The sequence below is a fragment of the Ochotona curzoniae genome, unplaced genomic scaffold (assembly GCF_017591425.1).
Source record: "Ochotona curzoniae isolate NIBS_2020 unplaced genomic scaffold, NIBS_Ocur_1.0 contig_4612, whole genome shotgun sequence".
In the NCBI taxonomy this organism is placed as follows: Eukaryota; Metazoa; Chordata; class Mammalia; order Lagomorpha; family Ochotonidae; genus Ochotona; species Ochotona curzoniae.
In genome coordinates, this window is record NW_024466343.1 from 7,678,759 (window position 1) to 7,703,805 (window position 25,047).

Sequence of the window (25,047 nt, forward strand, 5' to 3'; positions counted from 1 at the left end):
ATCCATATTTGAGAAGTGCATGAGATGTTTGGTATTTATAAAATCCATCTTCATTAAACATTATTCATTACGTATTCTGACCAAGAATTAGCTGACAAGGTCAAGTTTACAATGAAACATGCAGTGATTTGTTGTCTCCAAGGATACATAACCTTTTGTCAGCAGCACTGAATTCCTTGTGTTTAGTGAAGTGATATATATTTCCCAGCAAGAAAGACTTGTTATATTAAAAAAGATGATTCAATTGTGCTTCAGAAGTCCTAGTGTGAAAAATATCACCTTAAGCCTCAGGGATTAATGAACAAGCAGTTTAGTGTAACCTATGCTCTAGAGGGAGATGAATCTCTTCATTAATGCATTTGGATAACCTGATTTTTCTAACCTTCAGGGACCAAGATCAATCAAGGACTAGAGAAAAACTTCTCAGGCATTCATAAAGGAAACCGACCTTTCTTCTTTCTGAGAACCTCCTGCTCCTCTCTGTTCTTTGCTGGTGGTGTTCCTTCTATATCAGTTACTTTGACAGGCCTTGAAATTGTTTGTTCTGTTGACAAGCTGTTTTCAGGCTCAAAGTTCAGGTTCACAAATTAGTTCCTTGTGAAGAATCCCAACTCTACCATCACCTCCACCACTAGTCAGAATTAGCAGCTTGGTCTTTTGGTAATTAGCCTTTCTGCTGACAAATTAGCCTTCCCCACTCTGTGTCTCCTAAAGAGCAGAATAAGCATCCAAAATGACTTCATCGTGAGTCTCTAATCAGATGTGGAGCCTGCAGAGTTTAAAAGTCTAACACCGTTGTGTACTTAGTGTAACTATGAGGCACTAAGGAAAATTCATGTCAGAGAGTTTGCTTTAGGAGCATACATATATACCCTCCATCAGCTGATCTTTTCTTTCCTAATCTTAGGTTCAAACGACCTTGATCCTTCAGTGATGCTGGACACTGGGGAGCTCATTGATACAGGATCTGATTATGAAGATCAGGTAATCAAAATTTTAAAAGTGTGTCTCTATTCACATGTTTTTAATTTTAGCTTTTGCAACATTATTTTGAAAATTGTGATTATGAATCTTCATCCTGTGAAATCCTTATACATAATTGGTGACTTGTTCCATGGTAAATCGTGGTAGTCCATGACTGTCTCTCACTATCATTGGCTCACATTTATCCACAGACCCAAAACCACAGTTCATTAATGAAAAACCCAAGGGAGAAAAATCACATGACATAGGAATGAGGTTCTCTTGCCCAAAATTTTACCTGTGTATCTATCTAATCCTAATAATAAACTAGCTGCATAGACTGAAAAACAGCTACTGGTTCAGGGCTCTGTCATTCAATGTTCAGCCTTTGCCAGGTAATGATGGTCAAGGAGAACACAGTTGAGGAGTTAAATGTATTTTCTTTTTGAAGAAAGTAAAGAGCTGTATCTGGGTCATTCTTGCCTTGCAGAAGAGCTTTCCTTGCTGCAACATTTAATGATCCAAAATAGTTGCCAAATGATTCTACTATTTAGTTAAACTTTAGTTTTAAAAAGGGATAATGGGCAAAGATGGACTCCCAATGAAACTGTTTGATATATCTGGACAATGGGATGACAGGTTGTCTAGAATGATGGGCTGTCTGACATTGTCTGTACCAACAATGTTGGGGCACACTTAAAAAACAGACTGATGGAAATGTAACTCCTTGTGAAGGTCTATACTATTGTTACAATATGGGGAAAATCAGTCTGGAGGTGGGAATTGGGAGGGGAGGGGGCATCCCACAATCTACAGAATTGTATCATAAAATTCAAAATTAAAACTAAAAAAATTTTTGAAAATTTTTTATTTTATTATTTTTTAAAGATGTATTTATTTTATTGGAAAGGCAGATGTACAGAGAGGAAGAGAGACAGAGAAAATCTTCCATCCGATGATTCACTCCCCAAGTGGCCGCAATGGCCGGTGTGGGAGATCATTCCGGATCTCCCACATGGGTACAGGGTGCCAAGGCTTTGGACCATCATCGACTGCTTTCCCAGGTCACAAGCAGGGAGTTGGATGGGAAGTGGAGCTGCCGGGATTAGAACCAGTGGCCATATGGGATCCCGGTGCGTTCAAGGCGAGGACCTTAAGCATTACGCTATTGCGCCGGGCCCAAAACTAAAAATTTTTAAAGAAGAATAATTTTGAACAACTTTAAAAAGTGCAGGGGGTGGGTATAATGTTGCCTCCGAGCCAGGAATTCACAGTGCAGGCTGTTTTAAACCTGGGAGCCTGTACAGGACCTACCACACCACCAGCCGCTTTTGGCTGGTGGGAGGGTGCACAGCCTAGCCTCTGTGCTGGAAATTCACAGCACTGGCTGCTTAAAATCAGCTTGTGCCATCTTGGCTCAGGTAGCCATGGCATCAACATCAATGGGCTTCAGCTGCTGACAACCCAGTGATGAGCTCTGGGACTGGGGTGAGGAATTACTGCCTAGGGACACCCATGGATAAGGCCACCATAAATGTAGGTGAGAAATGACTCCTAAGGGATTCCCAATGACAGGGCCAATAAACTTGCAGGTAAGCGAGGGGACTGAGAATTCGTGGCTTGGAGAGGAGAAACCAGAAGGTCTGTATGAGTCAGAATAATGCACTAGCCCACATGGGAATCCTAAGATGGGCTTGTTAGCAAGGAACTTTGTTGAAAGCTAGGGCTGGGAACCTGTCTGGCAGGGCTAGATCCCAGTACCAGACTAAATGTCGGAACAGGGGATGGGTCACATTAGGCAAGGCCATGATGATAACCAGCACACAAGAGAACCAGTAGAGTCTGTGGGGGATATTTAAGCCCAACCCTATGCAAATACAAGTCCCACTAGTTAGCTTAAGAGTTACAGTGGTGATGGGTTGAGTTAGGTATGAACATGGAACCTGACATCACTCATGGGTACGGGAGCCATGAGTTGGCTGGGCAGGTCCAGGCTGAAGCACCCACATGCGCACCCTAAAATAGGTTGTGAGTGGGCTGGGCCACAACATTTACCAACTCATACAAAGGCCAAGATGGAGGACAGGCTATGCCAAGCAAGGGCCTAAAACCCACTGGCATGTGTGAAATATGGGTCTGGGAGTGGGCCAAGTGGGGGGATGTTGGAAACTCCACTAATAGGTCATAGCTCATGCTGGTGAGCACTTGGTCCAGGTTAAGTGTCAGGATGGCTGGGCAAGGTAGTTCCATCCGTTGGCAACTTTGTGGGTTGATTTTTAGAAGGGAGAAGGCCAACCAGAGCCAACCAAACCTTAGCTCACTGCCAAGTGCAGAAACAAGGCTGGAGCTCAGGTCATGCCAGGCCAGGCTATACACCTACCAGTTTGCATGAGCCAGGAATGGGAACAGACTGAGCAAGGCCTGGTTCCAGCACCTGCCAGCGAGAGTTGGGACTAGGGACAGGCTGTGTCAGGCCAGCCCAGGCTACAGCATCCAAAGGCAAAGGCCAAGACAGGGGAGAGACTATGCCAAGCTGGGTCAGAGCAACCATTGGCACATGTGAGATCTGTGGCTGGCTAGGAGCAGGCCTGGTTGGGGAGCTGTAGCCCTTGATACTTTGTACCCTAATCAACTATGTAAAAATCATCCAAAAAATTTTAAAAAAAAGAATTGTAAAAAAAATTAAGTCTTTGATTCTCATTTTTTGGTGAGACTTACTGAGACTGGATCCTGACTATTGTAATTTGTCCTCTCTGCATTACTAATCTCATTTAACTTTCCTCAAAGAGCTTCTCACTTCTAAAACGTTTTTTGTTTTTTAAAGATTTATTTTATTTTTGTTGGAAAGTCAGATTTACAGAGAGGAGGAGAGACAGAGAGGAAGATATTCCATCCGATGATTCATTTCCCAAGTGGCTACAATGGCCGGACCTGAGCTGAGTAGAAGCCAAGAAGCCAGGAGCCTCCTTTAGGTCTCCCACAAGGTTGTAGGGTCCCAAGGTTATAGAATCCTCTATTGTTTTCCCAGGCCACAGATAGGGAACTGGAAGGAAAGTGGGACTTCTGGGACACAAATTGGCACCTATATGGGATCCCAGGAGGTGCAAGATGAGTACTTTAGCTGCTAGACCACCACGCTGGGCCCTCATTTCTGCAAATTTAAAAAATTTACTAGCTTGTTAGTTTTAAATTTTATTTTATTTTATTTTATTTTATTTTTTACTATCTGTTTTCCCTATGAAACTGTAGACTCTGTGGCAAAAGTCACTGACTATTTTATGCCATTACATATCCCAAGTGTCTAAATAGAACTTGGAGCACAACAGATGCTCAACATGTACTAAAACTTATTCAATGAATGAGAAAAGAAGGGTGGGACATCAAGACAGGATGTGTTTCTTCAACATGGGGACTTGGTGTTTTCCTTGCCTGCAACAATTAACTGTCACCTGCTAAAATATAGCCTCTTTTCCATCTCCTCTACGCTCTCCTTTGGAACTCCTTTTAGATTACAAGTGTGTCACTCCTATCTTTGTGTTCTCACTGATCCTTAAATCCTTTCTCATATCTGACAAGTATTTAGCTTTTTGCTTTTATAATAAAGCAATACTCTGCTTTGCCATTAAATCTGTTTTCAGTTACAGGTAATTTACTATTCAGCATGTTAATGAAATTTGTATTTCAATGATTTTTTTTTTGCTAGAAAAATATCTTTCTTTTCCCATTTCTGCTTATTTTCCATTTTTACTGTATCTTATAGTTTTGAATATTCCTTTTATTTCTTTGAATATTTATAATACTCTTACTGTAAGACGCTTTGGATTTTTCTGCTGTTTTAAGTCTTGGGGAATGAAGCCTTGTATTTGCTCTATCAATGTGTTTTCTTGTTACATTTATTTTTTTGGTGCAGACTGTAATTTTAGATCATGAGTGGTTGTTTGGCATTTCTTCTGCTGGGATCCTCAGAGCCAGAAACTAGGGAGGCTCCAAGTCTGTATCCCTGAATGGGTCTGTGTCTAGAGGCTAGGATGGCAGATGGTATAGTGTGGGTCCCAAGGAATAAACCTACTGAGGAACTGTGTGTTTAACCTTTGGCAAATTGCTCTTTCAGTCTTAATTTTCTTATCTGCTAACTAGAGATGATTATTCCCAAAGACACTGTGGAGAATTACTGAACTCATCAACATAAGGAATTTAGCAGTGTTTTTCATGTAAGCGCTTAAATATTAAAATTATCATAAATATGCGTCAGCTTTTATGATACTTGCAAATCTTCCCCTTTGTGATCTAAGGAAGAGTTCTCATGTTTGTGAAAATAGCTTCCGAGTGTGTGTTGGAGATGGCCGTTGCTGTGGCATGGACACATGGGTCAGGCCTATGTACTGTCATATTTGTAACACACATTTTTTTGCAGATGGGAGCAACAGCTCCCATAAGAACATGTTCACTTGGCTTTTAGCCAAATCTGGGAGCACAGAGAAGAGGGAGAAGAAAGTTTCAAACATTATTTCCCTCCACCTTTTAAAAGATAATTATTTTTATTTTTGATGATTTTTACATAGTTGATTAGGGTACAAAGGATCAGGGGCTACAGGAAGGTGGGTGAGATCACCAATCCACATTCTCTTTTTTTTTTTGTTCCTTCCTGTATATAAGAGGGAGTTAAGGGGATAAGCCATACCCAGTCTCCCAGTCACTTCCATACCATGAATGAAAGACAGCCACCTGACGCCATCCCAGGATCCTGATGTGGGGCATGCTCTGATGGTCCTGCTCAAGAGGTTCTGATAGTTGAATGGTTCTGATTTACTGCTGGTCTCACCACTCCAAGCACAATAAAATTTCTCCAGAATCCACTGTTGTCATACTCCACCTTAGAGTCTCCTTTTGCCCAGATATTCACTGCCAACACTTGACTAGGGTAGTTTGTTTGCTCCATCTTCTGTTGTGGTACCAGGTATTCTCTGCAGACTCCTATGTACTGCATGGCTAGACCATGGAACGTGCAATTCTCTCAATGGTTGGTGAGGCCAGCGATTCAGTTGGGAGGGATCCCCAAAGAAACTTCATCTGAGGTGATCCCAGACCTGATTCTTGTATGAGCTGCCAATACAGGGTCTGGCACAGTCTGTCGCCCCAATCAGCTTATGCACAAGCTGGTTGTTGCAATTTCTGGGTCAATTCTGCTTCTGGCCCTGCAAAGACTTAAATTGCAAAACATTAAAACATGGAAGACAAAGTATTAAATATTAAAAGGTATTATGTATAAAGGAATAACAATTTTGGTGGCAACAGATTAAATGAAGGAAGAATTTGCATTCATTAACAGCACCTACAATAAATTAGACACTTTTCTACTTGATGTGTATTGCTAATCCTTAAAATAACTGAAGAAGATAGCTCTGGAAATCCCTAATTCACAATTGAAGTTATTGAAGCTCATACAAATTGAGTGATTTCTTAAGATCACAGAACTAGCAAGGCGTCCTAGTGTCAAAATCTATTTTCTACTTTTATAGCTCCAATACAAGTTACCAAGATCACCAGTAATCAACAACCAGATCAACTGAACTTAACACTTCTTACTATCTTTCTTAATCTTTGCTGCATTTGACCCTAAAAATTAGCAGTCACTAAACTGTTTCTGCTAAGAAATTGGTTGTAAATTTTTTGGCTTTGGGGATCACATCAACTCTTTTGCAACTATTTAATTGCCATTGTTGTACAAAAGTAGTCATAAATAAATGTAAACAAGTGAATATTTCTTTGTTCTAGTATAGCCTTATAGTATGGATACTGAAATCTGAAACCCATTTAATTTTCATGTAAACAAATAAACTCAGAGTGGTCATTTAACCCCAGCAGTTAAAGCACTAATTGAAGACACTCATGCCTTATTGGAGTACCGAGGCATGTTTCCTCCTCCTGGTCTTGATGATGTGCATGCTGGGGGCAGCAGGCGATGACTCAAGTACTTGGGTCCCTGTCAACCACATAGAAGACACAGCTGGAGTTCCCAGCTCCTGACTGGCTTCACCTGGCTAACCCCTGACTGCTTCTGACCTTTGGGAAGAGAACATGAGTTCTCTCTCATGCTTGCTCTCTCTACTTCTCAAAAAAAATTTTTTTTTATTTTAATGAATGAAACTGTAAAACCTGTTCTTAACTGTGAGGATGTGCAAAACAGGCAGAAGCACAGATTTGACCCAAGGCCATCACTTGGTAATATCTAGCACATTCTCCTGTTCTCTCCTCTTCATTAGATTATGTTTCTAGAGTCTTTAAAAACAGTTGAGTGCATGAACTTTGTTATGTCATTTTATCATTATGACCACCACATGAGCTGGCTATGATTGTCTCAGTTTTACTGATGAGTAAACTGAGGTATAGAGAAGTTTATTCAAGGTGACACTGGAGGTGAGAGGAAACCCAGGTTTCCAGAGATAGAGTCAGGATTCAGACTCAGCCATCTGACTGAAGAGCCAAGCTCAGGAAAGGTAATGAAGTTGTGCTGGAATAACTACTAAAACTCAAAATCACAGTGCTTTATTTGCAGGGGTCTTTTGGACGCAGAGGAGACGAGTCTGAGAAACATATATTTGCTTTTAATTGCATATGACTTCATACCATGGTCAAGGGCAACACTAGTCATTAGTTCTACTTAGAGAAAAGGAGGCTGGAAATGGAGCTTCCTTACATATTCTAGAAAGGAAAGATGAATTTGCTGAGTACCAAGCCATACTCAGTCCCAAAGCTGCTGCTCTTAACCCAGGCTGTGGCATCAGGCTCTGTGTGATCATTCCCTCTAACTTCTCAGTTTAATATCCATTGGTTCTGGTGTTCCAAAGGAGTGGCACAGTTTCAAATCACTGGGCTGTCATTTGCTGCCTTCCCAGGAGCATTAGCAGGAAGATGGATTGGAAACCAAGTAGCTTACATTCAGTGTGGCACTCCAATCTGAGCTGCTATGTGACAAGTGGTGACTTTAGCCCATTGTTCCACAATATTGTCCCTATTTCTTCCAATAATTTTAAGTATACAATATATTATTATTAAATACAGCAAGCATTTTCTACAATAGATTGCTAAAACATATTCCTCGGTCTGAAACTTCTTTTTTTTAAGATTTATTTATTTTCATTGGAAAGATAAATTTGCAGAGAGATTTCATTCGCTGGTTCCCTCCCCAAATGACTGCAATGGCCAGACCTGAGCCAATCAGAAGGTAAGAATCAAGAAACTCTTCAAGGTCTCTCATATAGGTGTGGGGTCTCAAGGCTTTGGATCATTTCCACTGCTTTCCCAGGCCATAAGCAGGGAGCTGTAAGGGAAGTGGAGACACCAGGACACAAACCAGCACCCATATGGGATGCCTTAGAATGTAGGATTAGCCAGTTGAGTCATTACACTGGTCCCTTATCTGAAACTTCTTACCCTTAATCAACACCTCTCTTTTCCTCATTGGATTATATATGTATTAAGTATCCCTTTGTCTATCAAGGAAATACTTCATAATGCTCACACTAATTTCTTCTTAGACTCTTCGTAATTTTAAAAATGTCTATAGCAGGTCATTTTGCCTTTACAAGCAATAGAACTTTATTAAATATAAGAAAATAACAATCTTAGATGTCTGTGTAAATGGCCTCATTTTATAAAGTTGTGAAGAATTTAACTCCTATGATTGAAAAAGACACTAAAATGAAATGAGTCCATTTTTTCCCTGTGTGTTATGTTATAACAGATTCTAGGGCAGTGACCTGGCCTGTTGGAAGGAGATGAGCTTTGAGTAATGACATTATTAGTCGTGTGACCTTAGGTATGATATTTCCTCACAGATTTGTGCTAAAGATTAAACCAGGTCATAAGAACTCCTGGCACAGGACAGCTACCTAATAAAAGCTGTTGACTTTGATTTTTCTTCACGGTTAATAATATACAGTAAGAACAATTTGGAAATTTTAGGTGGTATTCTCTTCTGGTGTCCTCAGACAAAGATTAATTACAGAAGAAAGTAGTTTTAAAAGGCATTACTGATGCCTTTACTACTTAGAACCAACTGTATTCTTGAGTTAATGGTCTTGAAATTAATGGTGGGACAAGCAGAAAGCCCTGATCTACAGCCATATGGTGAACCTCAAAAGGCTAGTCCTGGCACAGTGGCACAGCAAGCTAGTCCTACATCTGCAGGTGCCAGCAATCCATATGGGTTCATGTCCCAGCTGCTCCACTTCAATCCAACTCCCTATTGATGGCCTGGGAAAGCAGCAGAGAATGATCCAAGGCCTTGGATCCTTGTACCCAAATGAGAGGCTAGGAAGAAGCTCCTGTCAACTCTTGTGATAGAGGCCATTTGCAGAGTGAAGCAGCAGGTGGAAGAGCTCTCTCTTTTTGTCTCTCCTTTCTCTACAAAAATATGCATCTCAAATAAAAATAAATTTTAGAAAAAGGCTAATCTATGTCTCTTTGGACTCAATCCCATCTTGGCTTTGTGGGAAATGCTAGCAAAATTATCAATATGGGGCAACTTCATAGTGTGGTTGGTAAAGTTGCCACCTGCAGCATGAGCATTTCATATAGATGCTGGTTCCTGTCCCAACTGCTCCACTTCTAATCTAGCTTCCTGTTAGGGCCTGGGTAAAGCAGTAGAAGATCATTCAAAATGTTTGGACCCCTGCTATCCACATGGGAGACCCAGATGAAACTCTTGGCTCCTGATTTCTGGTGGCCCAGCTCTGGCTGTTGCAACCATCTAGGGAATTAGCAAATAGAAATCTCTCTCTGTCTTTCCCTCTATTGCTATACTCCTTCAAACTAAAAAAATAAATCTTTTGTTAAAAATCATCAAAGATGCAAATGGACTCTGATTATCTATGAGGCCTCCTGACGCTGACTCTTTGGATCCTAGAGTTAAATGTGCTTCCCTGGTTTTCTGAAGTCTTTTGCTTGACCCAGAACTATTTTGAAGTGGAAGCATAGTGTAATGGCTAAAGCTTACTCTCAATAATTTCAGACTAAAACATAGTAAGCACTCACTAAACTTTAGCTGTTGCTATTATTATTATTCATCTGGATTCTTGCTTTAAAAATCTTTTACAAGTGCCCAGCTAAAAAGCAACCTTTTAAATAAAGAGGCATATAATAGAGGTCAGAAGCAAGGGCATTAGCATTGAAAACAGTTCAGTTTTTTTTCCACATCTCTGATGCTCTCTGTGTACCTCGGGCACCTTTCTTTAATATCTCTGAACCTCAGTGAAATGTGTCTCTGGGAGTAGGATTAAGATAATTAAACATTGCTTAGCATTGTGTTAACTTAGAGTAGCAACAATAATTTTGGCTATTATTGTTGTTCCATTCTCTTTCATTTAATAACCACAGGATCCATTTTGCAAAAGAAGAAGCTTTGACATGGAGAAGTTCAAAATCTCACAGCTAGTACTTGGTAGAACCAGACCTCAATCCTGGGCAGTCTGATTCTTTATCACATAGTGGTGACTACTGTGTGTCTCTATATGCCATCACCTCTGAGTAAGGATGAATAATTCATTCACACTGTAGAGCCAATGGCCAGTGACTTAATACGTTTATATGTTTCTTCCTTGTCACTAGAGTTAGCATTTTGAAAAACTATGATTTTTTTTGATATTTGATAATTTAGTGATTTTTACCAGCCTGAATTTAAAATAATAAGTACTGTATCATGGCTGGTATGTCAAGTTAAGCCTCCATTCTGGCACTGGCAATCCGTATTAGAGTGCCAGTTTGAGTCTGCTGCTCTGCTTCTGATCCTGGTAACATACCTGGGAAGCCAGCGAATGATGTTACAAAAGCTTGGATCCTTGTCACCTCTGGGGGAGACTCAGATGGTGTTTCTGGTTCCTGGATTTGGCCTGGCCTAACCCTTGCTGCTGCAGGCATCTGGGGTAGTGACCAATGAATGGAAGATTCTCTCTCTCTCTCTCTCTTTCTCTCTCTTTTTCTCTCTCTCTCGTGTGTGTGTATCCCTCTTTCACTGTTCCTATCAAGTAAATATGTAAATTTTTATTAAAGGAGAATATAATAACCAATGTTCTAAGATGATGGGACATTTTTTAGTTGTAATTACATTGGGTTAAATGACATAAGATAATGATGAAAAATTGAGAGCCCTTCTAGTGAAAGTATTGATCCTCCTTAGAGTCTCCAAGGATGGGATTTCAATGCTAAGACAAGTCAGTGGGGCTGTATTTAGAAATTTTTGTGATGGAGCAGCCAGGAGTTAAAGTTACACACAGCTTTGATCCTTTCTTCAACAACTATACATTCAGAGACAGAAAGGACCTTGGTAGAAATATAATTTTCTCACCCAATATGGAAACCAGTTTCTAAAACACTGAAGAATAACCACCTGGAATTTGCTTGTGTATCTTCCGTGAGGCATTCATGAGTTTATGCTGATTAGAAAGCTGTTTTGCATATTAATCTGAATTTGCTAACTTTATAATTCCCATTTCTAGGGCTCATTTCTCTCCTACACAGCAATATAGACATTTCACTCTTAATATGATATAGTGCCTTACAGATAAGGAATTTTCTTCAGTGAACAGTTAACTACTGAGCATGAATGACTGCTGTGCAGGGCTAGGGAACAAAGCTGTTAACCATGTCACAAATCCCATCCACAAACCACCATGGTGAGGATAGACGGCAAGAGCCTGAACTTGCTTGCAACCAATAGAATATCCTCTGCTTCCATATTTGCAAATCCTTCAGCCACCCCATGCATGATAGTTTCGGGATTGCTCAGCACTCCAGTTACCCTCCTTTGAAAATATATAAATTTTTTTTAAAGTTTCCATCATTGCCTTGTAAATTTATTTTATCCCTCATTCTCTGTTTACAGTTTAGAATGTCAAATTTTTTGTGTTCACTTTGAGTTCATTCTTTGTTTTGCTTATGAAACACATATTTCTGGATTTCCCCAGAGTTGGTCATCTATTCTGCAAGGAAGTGAGGAAATAAAATGAAGTAATCTTTTACGAGAGAAAGACAGATGAACAAAGAACCACAATTCACAGGTTAAGTACTAAAACAGAAATAGGAATAAATGCTGGTAGAGGAGAGGAATATCCCCAAAGTTTTCAGGATGACAATGGTATCTCAAGCATATTCTTCAGTCTCACTTTTTATTATTCTCTTCCTGCTTCTGTGATCACTTAATATATTTCTAAGGAAGTCTTTTCAAAATCTTAAGTGGTAAAGCTGTTGCTCCTTGGTAAATTTTCTTTTTTGATTCAAAAGAGGATATGCAGAGTTTATAATAATCATCATGTTAAGACTTCATGTTGGTATGGCTTCATGTACAGAGCTTTCCATCTGATAAGATGCTCTGATAGAAATCAGCTCTTTAATCTTCACATTTTTCTTCATTTTATAAATCTGGGAACAGAGGCTCAGTGAAGCAAGTAGAGGTGCCAACAACACAAAGCCAGTTAGCTCCAGGCCAGAACTGAATCCCATCTGGAACTGTAAGCCTGGGAGTCCCTCCTTGCCCTAGTCACGATCAACATCCCTAATTTAATTTAAAAAAAAATCCAAGAAAAACTTAAAATAAGGATGTACCACCTGACCTCAAACTAAGTAGAAGAGAATGACAATCCAACAGTAGGTGCACAAAAGTTACTCTTCTTCTTGAAACCCTCCAAAGAGTGAGAGGAACAACCTCACCATGCCCCTCACCTGCCACCGCCCAGTTTCTGTTGTTGTGAGCCCAAGGTTTTTTTTCAGAGTTCTCAGGTTATTATACACTCTCCCACTCTTACTTCCCTAAACATGCAGTGACCCGGGAAGGTGATTTGGTTTCCCAATGACGTTAGTTTCCTGCTTTGGAATGCTCCAAGATACACCAGGTCATGAGTCACACATGAGCTCTATTTCCGTTTCTGTATTAGACAGGGATACTTTTGTGTTCTCAAAACTATTTTCATTTTGCCTTCAAAATGACAAGGCATTCAAGGTTATTCCAGTTAATAAGATGGTATAGAAGCCCCTCAAATTAATTGTAAAACATGCCTGACAAGGATATTAGAGATTTTGATAAAGAGAAAATCAAACAATCTCTATTGATCAGCCCTTCATATGGTTTTATCCCTGGAGTATGTTCTACTGCTTTGAAATAAATTATCCTATCAGTTCTTATTTCCTCCTTTAAAGATGTCTCCTGTAGTCCTGTGATGGAACATGCCCATCATGCATAGAGATGAGGCAATTACATTTAATGCCTTCAGGGTATGGAAATACATTGAACTCCTGGCTCAAAACTCACAACCAAAGACATCCCTGTTCTTGCAGTTAAGAATGGTGAAAATATGTTGATTATGACATTTAAAAATGGCATTTGTCTGGGCCGGGCCCGGTGGCCTAGCAGCTAAAGTCCTTGCCTTGAATGTGCCAGGATTCCATATGGGTGCCGGTTCTAATCCCAGCAGCCCCACTTTCCATCCAACTCCCTGTTTTTGGCCTGGGAAAGCTGTCAAGGACTGCCCAAAGCCTTGGGATCCTGCACTTGCATGAGAGACTTTGAGGAAGTTCTTGGCTCCAGACTTTGAATTGGCACAGCTCCAGCTGTCACAGTCACTTGGGGAGTAAATCATCAGACTGAAGATCTTTCTCTCTATCCTACTCTCTGTAAATCTGACTTTGCAACAAAAATAAATAAATCCTTTTTAAAAATGGGATTTGTCATTCTTACAGAATCAATGAACTGTAATTCTCCATAACCAGTGGATGTGTAACAGACTGAACCTGCACCAGGGACTTTGGGTTTGTGTATATTTATTTGAGAGAGAAATAGAAAACTCCTCCTGCATGCCCAACTCCCCAAATGCCTGCAGTATTCACAGAACCTGGAACTCAATCCAAGTGTATCCTGGGGTGCCAAGGGCCCAATTACTTGAACCATCATTTTCTTTTCTTCTCTTTCCTTTTCTTTTCTCTTCACCATCTTACAAATTAAAAAACTGAGGATTAAAGAGACCAAATAACTTAACACATTGCAATTTCAACCAATTCTGACTCCAGATTCCATGCTCATTCTTGTAATGCATGCATGGAATGATAACAGAGTATTACGAGTCAGCACATGATGAAATATAAAATTAAATATAATCAAGTGCTGAGACCTAACATAAACCTGAAGTGCTGTAGGTGTTCAGTGGCAAGAAATGAATGTTTACTCTAATTGTCAGCGAAGTTCTCATGTAAGAAGCAGCAGGAGTTTAAATGATCCTTGCAGAACTGATTGCTAGGATCAAATATTCTTTTTAATAAAAACCTAGCACATATGTGTCACATAGTCATATTTTTTCAGAAAATAAATGTGATTCTAGGCCCTCTGGGCACTGGCCTTGCTATCTTGCTCAGAATCCTTAGTGCACCACCTCTTCCACTCTGCCAATGTTCAGCACATTTTTATGACACCTATTGCGTACAACTCCAGCACTGTGTGAGCCAGCCCACTGACCTTCTCTGTTCCTCATTACAATTGCCACACACTCTATCTTTAATAACAAGATGACTATGAGAAGGAGTGTCTGGCACCTTTGAGACACATAGGTCAAAGGGACTCTTGGATTGATTGGTAATCCTGCCCTTCCCTTAGCGTATTCACTGCTGCATTCCTCAACAATTTGGTTCTCTTCTCTCTTTAAGACTTAGACCCTCACCAGATGGCTTTGTCTCTGGAAATCATCTGAGAGGAAGCCATGAACTCCCACCATCAAACATGCCACTCAAGGCAGATATATGGTTGAGTGGTAGAGATTACAGGTCTCACATGAGAATGCCTAGACACAGTTCCTGGCTTCAGTTCCTGATTCCAGCTTCCTGCATAGGCAGATCTTGGGAGGTAGCAGGGGATGGTTCAGGTGACTGGATTCCTGCCACTCATCTGGAAACCTGGATTAAGTTTCTCTTCATTCCTGTGTTCACTTTCCTCAAGTGCAGCCACTGCATTGGAGCGAATGAACCAGCGGACGGGAGCCCTTTGTGTCTGTCTCTCAAAGAAATAAATAGTAGATATTTTAAAAAACGTGCCGAGGTAGGCACCAGGATGCAGCACATTGAGCTGCTACTTGGAATGTTCTCATCCACATTGGAGTACCTGATTGAAGTCCTATCTCTGCTTTTACAGAAGCTATTTTTATTTAAAAGTTGTATTTACAGAGAAGAGAGACAGAGCGGGAGAGCAACAGAGATCTTCCATCCGCTGGTTCACTCCCAAAATGACTTTAATGGCAAGAGCTGAGTTGATCCAAAGCCAAAAACCAGGAGCTCCCTCTGGGTATCCCACATGGGTGCAGGTGTCCAAAGATTTGAACCATCTTCTGCTGCTTTCCCAGGTCATAAGCAGGATATTGAATTGAAAGTGGAGCAGACAGAATGCAAACTAGCGTGCATATGGGATACTGACACCACAGAAGCAGGATTAGCATGCCACATCACCAAACTGCCTCATCTCTTCTTGCTTCTGATTCAGTTTACTGGCAAGCAGTAAATAATGGCGCAGGTACTTGGTTTTCCCTGCCACCAATGAGGGAGATTCACTCAAAATTTCTGCTCCTGGCCTGACCTAGGTCCAGCAGTTGACAGAATTTGAGAAGTAAACAAGAAGATGGACAATTTCTCTCTCCATCATTCTGCCTTTGCAATAAATAAACAAACTAACAAACAGGAAAAACATGCAGACTCATGCTCCCATCCTATCCATGCTGCTGCTATAACCCCCATGTGATCCTTCTCCTCTCACCTCTTCCTGGGCTTTCAGACTCAGCTATACAAGTTTCAGACAAACCTTCCTTTCCCTTGTCTGCTTCCTATGAGTTTTCAAACATGCTTAAGTGTCTTCTGTTGAAACAAACAGGCACAATGTCCCCTGACAACTCTTCCTAACCTCAGAGATCCTTCTGTGTTTCTATACACCAAGGCTGCTTTCCGGTCTTTTCTGCTCATCTAAGAGACTCTGCTTCTTGAAGTGCTCTTTACTTTGGGTTTTGAAATGCCCCATTCTAGTGACTTTCCTCCTGTCTTTGCCCAGCCTTTAAACTTTCTTCGTGCTCTTCTGTAGACTCTGTTCTTGTCTCAGTTCTGTTTTCAATGCACCTCACCTCCATCAACAGCTTCATGGCCTGTCTCTATTCCCATCCTTCATCAGTGTCTATCTCCAGTCAAGATCTACCCTCTGAGCATCAGGCCTATATATTTAATTACTTACTCCATTTCTCTCCTTATACATGTTGGGGCATGAATACTCCTGCTCTTTCCTGACAGATCTGGCCTTTTCCTTGTGCTCTTTCTCAGTGAATGCTACCACCATCAACCCAGCAGTATAAGTTAAAAACCCACAAATTATCTTCAACAGCTCCTCACCTCTCACACCCATTCCAATATGAAGTCCTGTTGGTTTTGTGTCACAAGAGCCCCTTAGAAGTATTCATCTCACCATCCCATCCATCACTCTAGTGCAAGCATCACACTCCGGCATCCATCCCTTTCCTAGACCATTTCAGCCTCCCACTGGACTCCTGACATCCATTCCAGCCTTCCTACAATCCACACTCCACATTGTAGCCAGGACAATCTTTTTCAGTGTTTGTGCCTTCAAAGCAGTCACCAGAACTGTCTTTTAAAAAACATCAATATAAGTATGTCTGCATACTCTTGATCATCCACTGCTACACAATACAACAAAGCAAAACTCTTTGAGGCTTCCCATTGCTCTTAGGATAACTTCAAAACACCAAATTGCTCTACAGTGTCCTACTCACCTCACACCATCCTCCTCCTTTCTCTGCACTGCAGCTACAATGCCATCTTCTACAAGCCACACTTCCTCCTTCCACCTGCTATTTCTTCTTTCTCAGCATCCTCACTCATTCCTTCCTACTTCCTGTTCTCTCTACCGTTTCACACAGTATACTTAACTGGATATCTTTTACTTATCTCTCACATCTCAATCATACATTCATTTTTTAAAAACATTATTTAATAAGCAGCTTTATAGTGGTGGAGATAGAGATGGAAAGATGGATTTTCCATCTCCTGGTTCACTCCCCAATACCCAAAACAGCTTGGTGATGGTCCAGGCTGAAGCCAGGTATCTGGAACTCTCTCCAGGTCTTCTGTGTGAGTAGGAGGGGCCCAAGAGCTTGGATTATCTCTAACTTCCTTCCCAAATACATTAGCAGAACTGGGACAGCCAAGACACAAACCTAGTACTCTGACGTGGCATGCTGCTGTTGTAAGCAGTAACATAATCTACTGTGCTACCTTGCTGATCCTCCCAACATACCTACATGTTTCTTCTTCCCTCATGTCGCTGACAATGTGTATCATAGTACCACATACATTTCCCAAGAAATTGACACAGTTTTAACTTTAAAAAAATGATCTTACTGTGATCTATTTCTATTATAAACTTGATGATAGCAGGAAATGTGTCTCCTCTTGTTCACCCATATCCCCAGTCCCTCAAATAAAGTCTGTACAGTAAATATTCTCAATATTAGTTGAGTGAGTAGTAAGTAAATTAACAAGTTGAAAGCACAGGCATGGATGAAGTATTGAGAACTTCAAAATGAGAGAAGCAGTACGAGGACAAGACTTAATGAACACAACATTTTAAAGGAAGAATAGAAGAAAAACTGCATTGGGAGGAAGAAACAGAAAATGTCTGCAGTGGCAGAATAATCCAGAAGAGGTTTGAGGAGGCAGAGGTGTCATCAGTATTCAGAACACCAAACATTGTAAAAACTGAATAATGAAAATTGTTGGTGGGGCAGAATGGAGGTGTGGGCATAAGAACAAAGAGTTGACTTCTCTTTTGCCGTATTTGTTGTTAATCAGGAAATGAGTAAGGAATGACAGTGTCCTATTTGGCCTTTCTGTGACACTTGGCACTGTCAATGATTCCTTGTTTTTAAGACATACAGGTGGAGGGTTGAAAGAGAAAGATGGTTCTAGGATGAGAACCTTGAGAAAGAAGCAGCAATACCAGTTAACAGAGCAGGGTCCTGGAGAAGGTGGGCATGGTAGTGGTACAATTAAGGATTTGAAGAAGGACCGTACACCCCCTTCTTGCAATCTGATTCAGTGAATGAAAGTATAGACAAGCTTATAGATGAGAGGGTGGAAATTCTGTGAAGTCAGTCTGTGCCAAAAATCACCCTCATTGCTTAAGAGATGCCTAAGATGGAGATCAGTGCTAACAATATAAATGTAAACTAAAAACACAAATGTTATTCTCACTATCAAATCCATCGTTTGAAGAATATATGCCACAAAACTTATAAATGCACATTCTGTCATCTGTACTGACACCAATAACACAGAGAAACATGCAAGATCCTCCCTTTGGCTTTCTGAAAGTTGTAAGCCAATCGCAGAAGAGATATTATCTGTCTCGGTTTACTAATTTATCTCCAGAGTTTAGGATAGCGCCTATAGGTGTGCAACTTACATTGGCTGAATAAATGAATGGCAGATTTGTTTGTTTTAGAATAATTCCCTCGTCACCCAACCATTTTGCTCACTCATTATTCTTTAGAATGAACTCCATCTGTCAGAGCAAGACCCTTGACTTCTGTACTCTATTTTACTAAAACACCCATGGTGGAGCCTGACATATGTCCCCAAGATTCAGTGTTAAAAGCCTAGCCTGTCATCTTTATTAGTGTTTAGTGTTTCCTTTGACTTACAGAAAAATCTCCCTGTTGTTATTTATAAAGCAAATATTTGTTTCCGCAGTAGCTGAAGCTACAGAAGAATGTTTTCAAGTTTTAAAAACCTGTATCTTTTTCATGAGCAGGTGTTCACAATGCCCGAAAATAAACAGAAGACAGCATGCATTTTCCTTGATGTGTTAGAATTAGTGTGTGGGTCCAACAGAGCTATATACTCTGCTCAGATAATTATCAGAAGTTTTAAATTTAAATGAAGTCCAGGTTACCAGCTTTATTCTAACGATCAGTCATTTTATATTGTGTTAGACAGTTTTCACCACTATAAACAACTAAGGCAAGGCAATTATGAAGAAATTTATTCAGATCATAGTTTTGGGGGCTAAAATGCAGAAGTAACATTGTACTGGCTCTGATGAGTGCCCAAGACAAGATGGCAGAGTGTGTAGGAGAATGATCACATCTGGAGCCAACAAGAAGAGGGAGAGGGAAGGGCAGGACATGCTTTTTAAAAAAAAAAAAAAAAGATTTATTTTTATTATTTTTTTTATTGGAAAGGCAGATATACAGAGAGGAGAGACAGAGAGGAAGATCTTCCGTCCGATGATTCACTCCCCAAGTGAGTGCAACGGGCCGATACTATGCCGGTCCAAAGCCAGGAGCCTCTTCCGGGTCTCCCACGCGGGTGCAGGTTCCCAAAGCTTTAGGCTGTCCTCTACTGCTTTCCCGGGCCACAGGCAGGGAGCTGGAAGGGAAGCGGGGCTGCCGGGATAGAACCGGTGCCCATATGGGAACCCCGGGCGTTCAAGGCGAGGACCTTAACCACTGTGCCACCGCGCCGGGCCCCCGACATGCTTTTTTTATAACAGTCTTCTCATGATAACTACTGATGGTTCACATGAAAATATACTCCAACAACTTGAGAACATCCCACTAGATACCATCGTAAAGGTTCCACCACCTTCCAACAATGCCCCCTGAGGACCAAGCACACACAAGCCCTTTAGGAACACTCAAGTTATATCCAAATAATAGTAGGTGTCATATTCTTAAAAGTCAGCATCATATCCAAGGGTATCTAGATTTTCTGCTTATTATCTAGGAGTTTCATGGTTTTTAAGATCTATTTACTTGAAAGGCAGATTTGAGAAAGTGAGGAGTAGAGGGAGAGTTAGAGAAGAGAGGTGGTGTGGGGAGCACCCTCCAACGCACTGATGGCACCATGCAGCTAGGGTTGAGCCAGGCTGAAGCCGGGAGTCAGGAACTTCTTCTGGGTGACTCAGTGGGCACAAGGACCAAAACATTTGGTCATGTTGTACTGCTTTCGTAGATGCATTGGCATGTAGCCGAATAGGAAGTGGATCATCTTGGATTCAAGCCGAGGAGAATGGCTCAAGTCCCTGGTCTTCTGTGGCCACCCAGGAGACCCAGAAGAAGCTGCTGGCTCCTAGCTTTGTATCAGCTCAGCTCCAGCCATCGCAGCCATTTGAAAAGTGAACCAAGGGATGGAAGATTTCTTCTTTCCTTCTCTCCATAACTTTCAAATAAAAATCAAAAAAAAAAAATTTTTTTTTTAAGGCTTCTTAGGACCAGACCCACAGAGGCAGCATCCCAAATGGGCACAGATTCATGTCCTGATTGTCCACTTCCAATCCTGCTCCCTATTAATGTGCTTGGGAAAGCAGCAGAGGATGGCCCAAGGTCTTAGGCCCCTACACCCACGTAGGCAATCTGAAAGAAGCTCCCGGTTCCCAGTTTCATAATTGCCCAGCTCTGGCCATTACAGCCAGGTGGAGAGTGAATTAGTAGATGGAAGATTTCTCTCTTTTCCTGTCTCTCTCTGTCTCTCTGTCTGTCTCTCTCTCTCTCTCTCTCTGTAATTCTGAATTTCAAGTAAAATGATTTTTTTTACAAGAATTGTTAATTTACTTGAAACAATTAGTGATGGGGACAGATTTTTCATGCTCTGGTTTATTCACTAGATGTCCACAATAACTCCATTCTGTTGCTCTATCTGGGCCTCCCAAGCACTTAACCATTCTCTGCTGCTTGCTTAGGCAAGGAACTGGATAGGAAACAGAGCAGCCAGGATTTGAACCAAAACTCCAATATGGGATGCCACCATTGGAAGCAGGAATTTAGCCCACTGTGCCACAAAGCCAGCCTTGAATGCTATAGATTTCCCCCCATGCACTGTTTTTACTGTATTCCACAAATTGTGCTGGTTGATTGTTTGTTTTGTTTTTGTTTTGTTTTGTTTTTTACGTAGATGTGAGGCTCAGAGCTATATAATTTCCCTTCTCACTGATGAACTCTTGTAAGGCAGGTCTTTGACAAAATAAAAAAATCGCACACACACGTACATACAGCCCTCTTCTCTCAGTATTTTTCTCTACTTTTTATTTTCTGCAATTTGAATATGATATTGTTTGTTTTTTCTCTTTCCTTTTTTTTTTTTTTTTGCATTTTTCCTGCTTAATATCCTCCAAGCTTTCTTGATCTATGGTTAACGTGTGATTTGACTTGAAAAAATTTCTCATTATTATTCTTTTACTTTCTTCATGCTCACAATTACATATTTTGCAGTTGTTCCTAATTTTTAACTATTCCCTTGTTTTGGGGTCTTATTCATCTATACTTTTCAGGTTTGGAAGTTTTTATTGTCACATCCTTACACTCAGAGATTCTTCTGTCAGTCATGTCCATTGTATTAGTGAACCTATCAAAGCCATTCTTCTTTTCTGTTACACTATTTTTGCTTTTTAATTGGTATTTCTATCTCCCTGTTCATGCCTATTGTCTGCTTTTATCCCTAAATCTAGTATTTTTTTTAAGATTTATTTTATTTTTATTGGAAAGGCGGATATACAGAGAGGAGAGACAGAGAGGAAGATCTTCCATCTGATGATTCACTCCCCAGGCGGCCACAATGGCTGAAGCTGAGCCAATCCGAAGCCAGGAGCCTCTTCCAGGTCTCCCATGTGGGTCAGGGTCCCAAAGCTTTGGGCCATCCTCGACTGCTTTCCCAGGCCACAGGCAGGGAGCCGAATGAGAAGCGGGGCTGTGGGGATTAGGACCAGCGCCCATATGGGATCCCGGGCGTGCAAGGCGAGGACCTTAACCACTGCACCATCGCGCCGGGCCCCCTAAATCTAGTATTTTTAAGGCAGTTTTTTAAACATTTCTGGGTTGGGCCTGGCATGATAGCCTAGCAGCTAAAGTCCTCCTCTTGCACACACCCGGATCCCATATGGGTGCTGGTTCTAATCCTGGCAGCCCTGCTTCCCATCCAGCTCCATTCTTGTGGCTTGGGAAAGCAGTCAAGGATGGCTTTCCAAAGCCTTGGGACCCTGCACCATATGAGAGACCTAAAAGAGGCCCCTGGCCTTTGGCTTCAGATCAGTTTAGTTCCAGCCATTAGTCACTTGGGGAGTGAATTATATCGGACAGAAGATCTTCTTCTCTGTCTCTCCTCCTCTCTGTATATCTCACTACAATAAATATTAAAAAAAAATTCTGGGCTGAGTAATCACATTATTCCTATTATATCTGACTGTGGTTCTGATACTTGTTCACTCTATAGGAAGCTTTTTTTTCCCCCTTTGGTATATCATAAAACTTTTTCTTGATGTACTGAGTAAAGGGAACTCAGTAAGTATGCCTTTAGTAGTCAGTGGTAAGGTGTGGATATGGCAGGCTCAGTAATGGTTTCTTTGGAGAGCAGGCCATGCTGAGAAGAATGCCTTAGCATATTTACTGCTTCCCTGACAGAGAAGACTGGGGGAATTTGTGTGTGTGTGTGTGTGTGTGTGTGTGTGTGTGTGTGTGAGAGAGAGAGAGAGAGTGATTCAGTTTGAGAACATAGTAGATTTTCTAGAAGTGATCAGCTTGCTCCACAGCTTTTAGTTAATTAATTAATTTGAAATGGAGGCAGAGAGAAGGCGAAGAGAGATCCGAGATCCTCCCAGCTCTTGTTTGCTCAGTTGAAATTAAGTCAGGCTGAACACAGGAGCCAGGAACTCTGTCTGGGTTTCTCACACGGATGGCTGGAACCCCAGTGCTTGAGCTGTCATCAGCTCTCCAGTTACGTTAGCAGGAGGCTGCATCAGAAGTAGAGGCAAGACTAGAACCCAGGCATTCCACTGAGATGTCACATTTGGGGAGGGAACCAGTAGAGGCAAGATTCTCATACACATGCTCTCTTCTCTCTCCATCACTCTCCCCTTCAAATAAATACTTAATAAAATATTAATAAGGGGCCCGGCGCGGTGGCGCAAGTGGTTAAAGGTCCTCGCCTTGCACGCCCGGGATCCCATATGGGCGCCGGTTCTAATCCCGGCAGCCCAGCTTCCCTTCCAGCTCCCTGCCTGTGGCCTGGGAAAGCAGTCGAGGACGGCCCAAAGCTTTGGGAACCTGCACCCGTGTGGGAGACCCGGAAGAGGCTCCTGGCTTCGGATCGGCATAGTATCGGCCCGTTGCGCTCACTTGGGGAGTGAATCATCGGACGGAAGATCTTCCTCTCTGTCTCTCCTCTGTGTATATCCGCCTTTCCAATGAAAAAATAATAAAAATAAATCTTTAAAAAAAAAAAAATATTAATAAGTAAATATTTAATATTTCCACCTTCAAATAAGTAACTATTTAATAAAAATTGCTTGAAGGGATTTTTACTATAAAATATAAGCATACAAAGTAATTAATTTGTTAATTGGCCTGATTTTATAATTGTACATCCTAAAAAAACACAGCATATCCAATTACTCAATTATTATCAGTTGAACCTAAAATTAAGGAGCAGATATTTGATGTACTAGTTAAGATACCACTCAGGATGCCTGCTTCCCTTATTGGAGTTCCAGATTCATGTCGGATTCTGGCTCCCTGCTAATGTGCACCCAGAGAAGCAGCAGGTGGTGGTGGGAGCATTTGAGTCCCTTCATCATGTGAGGGTCCTGATCTGAGCATGAGACTGCTGGTTTTGATCTGTCTTGGACCCCAATGTTGCAGGAATTGGGGGAGTAAACCAGCAAATTGCTCATTTGCTCATGCTCTACACACACACACACACACACACACACAATTTCTGCCTTTTGAATACTGAATAGCAAAAATAGTCTTTAAAATGAATAAAATAGGGACCAGTGATGTGGCATAGCATCTTAAGCCCTTGCCTATAGAACCAGCATCTCATATGGGCATCAGTTCATGTCCTAGCTGTTCCATTTCTGATCCAGCTCCCTTCTAATGTGCCTGAGAAGGCAGCAAAAGATGGCCCAAGTGCTTGCACCCCTGTACTCACATGAAAGACCCAGAAGAAGCACCCTGCTTCTGACTTCAGTTTGGCCCACTCTGGCTATTAAGGCCATCTGGGGAGTAAACCAGCAAATGATCTCTCTCTCCCTCCTCTCTGTTTCTCTAACTCTGCCTTTAAAATAGGTAAATCATTTTTAAAGGAATAAAATAAAATTGAAAACTTGGGCCCGGCGCGGTGGCGCAAGTGGTTAAAGGTCCTCGTCTTGCACGCCCAGGATCCCATATGGGCGCCGGTTCTAATCCCAGCAGCCCCGCTTCCCTTCCAGCTCCCTGCTTGTGGCCTGGGAAAGCAGTCGAGGATGGCCCAAGGCTTTGGGAACCTGCACCCGCGTGGGAGACCCAGAAGAGGCTCCTGGCTTCAGATCGGCGTAGTATCGACCCGTTGCGCTCACTTGGGGAGTGAATCACCGGATGGAAGATCTTCCTCTGTGTCTCTCCTCTCTGTATATCCGCCTTTCCAATAACAAAATAATAAAAATAAATCTTTAAAAAAAAATAAAATAAAATTGAAAACTTAACACCTGATTTTCACTTACCAATATAGAATTCCCCATGCCATTGAATAACTTCTGTAAGCACACTTTTAATAGTGCTACAAAATATCATGAAAATACAGGAAGTCTTTGTTTTTATCCTGCTACAAGACAGCAATTTTTCTTTTCATTTTCTCACTGTCGTAAGTAATATTGCCCTGGCACATCACCGCACACAAGCTTTTCCAAAGATCTTTGTTTACTACCCTACCAGTAATAAGAACCAAGGGATATAAAAGGTAGATTTTGCAGTGTTTCCATTTTATGCTACTCAGAAAATCAATAATAAAACTGGAACTATTGATAGCTGAACGAGTCCAAAGAGGAAGATGTATGGTTAAGGGTATTCATAAAAATTACTTGAAATAAGATTTTTCAGAAAGGATCCACTTTAGTCCCAGGTACTGTGGAAGCAGAGGACATTAAATGCAGTGCATCGATTAATGAGCTGGCCCTCTTTTATACCACCTGTGTGGCCAGGTTAGCGTGCCTTAGATGCTCCTCTTTTCCTTGAAAATGAGTCA

The 25,047-nt window shown here is 41.3% G+C and overlaps 1 protein-coding gene across 1 annotated transcript in view; it reads left to right on the forward strand.

The window, feature by feature from the left end:
* AK5 (adenylate kinase 5) overlaps positions 1-25,047 on the forward strand; it is a 236,446-nt gene that overhangs the window by 131,826 nt on the left and 79,573 nt on the right. Inside the window, exon 8 of the mRNA XM_040987298.1 lies at positions 908-984. Coding sequence (XP_040843232.1) covers positions 908-984 — 77 coding nt within the window. The remainder of the gene's footprint in view (positions 1-907; positions 985-25,047) is intronic.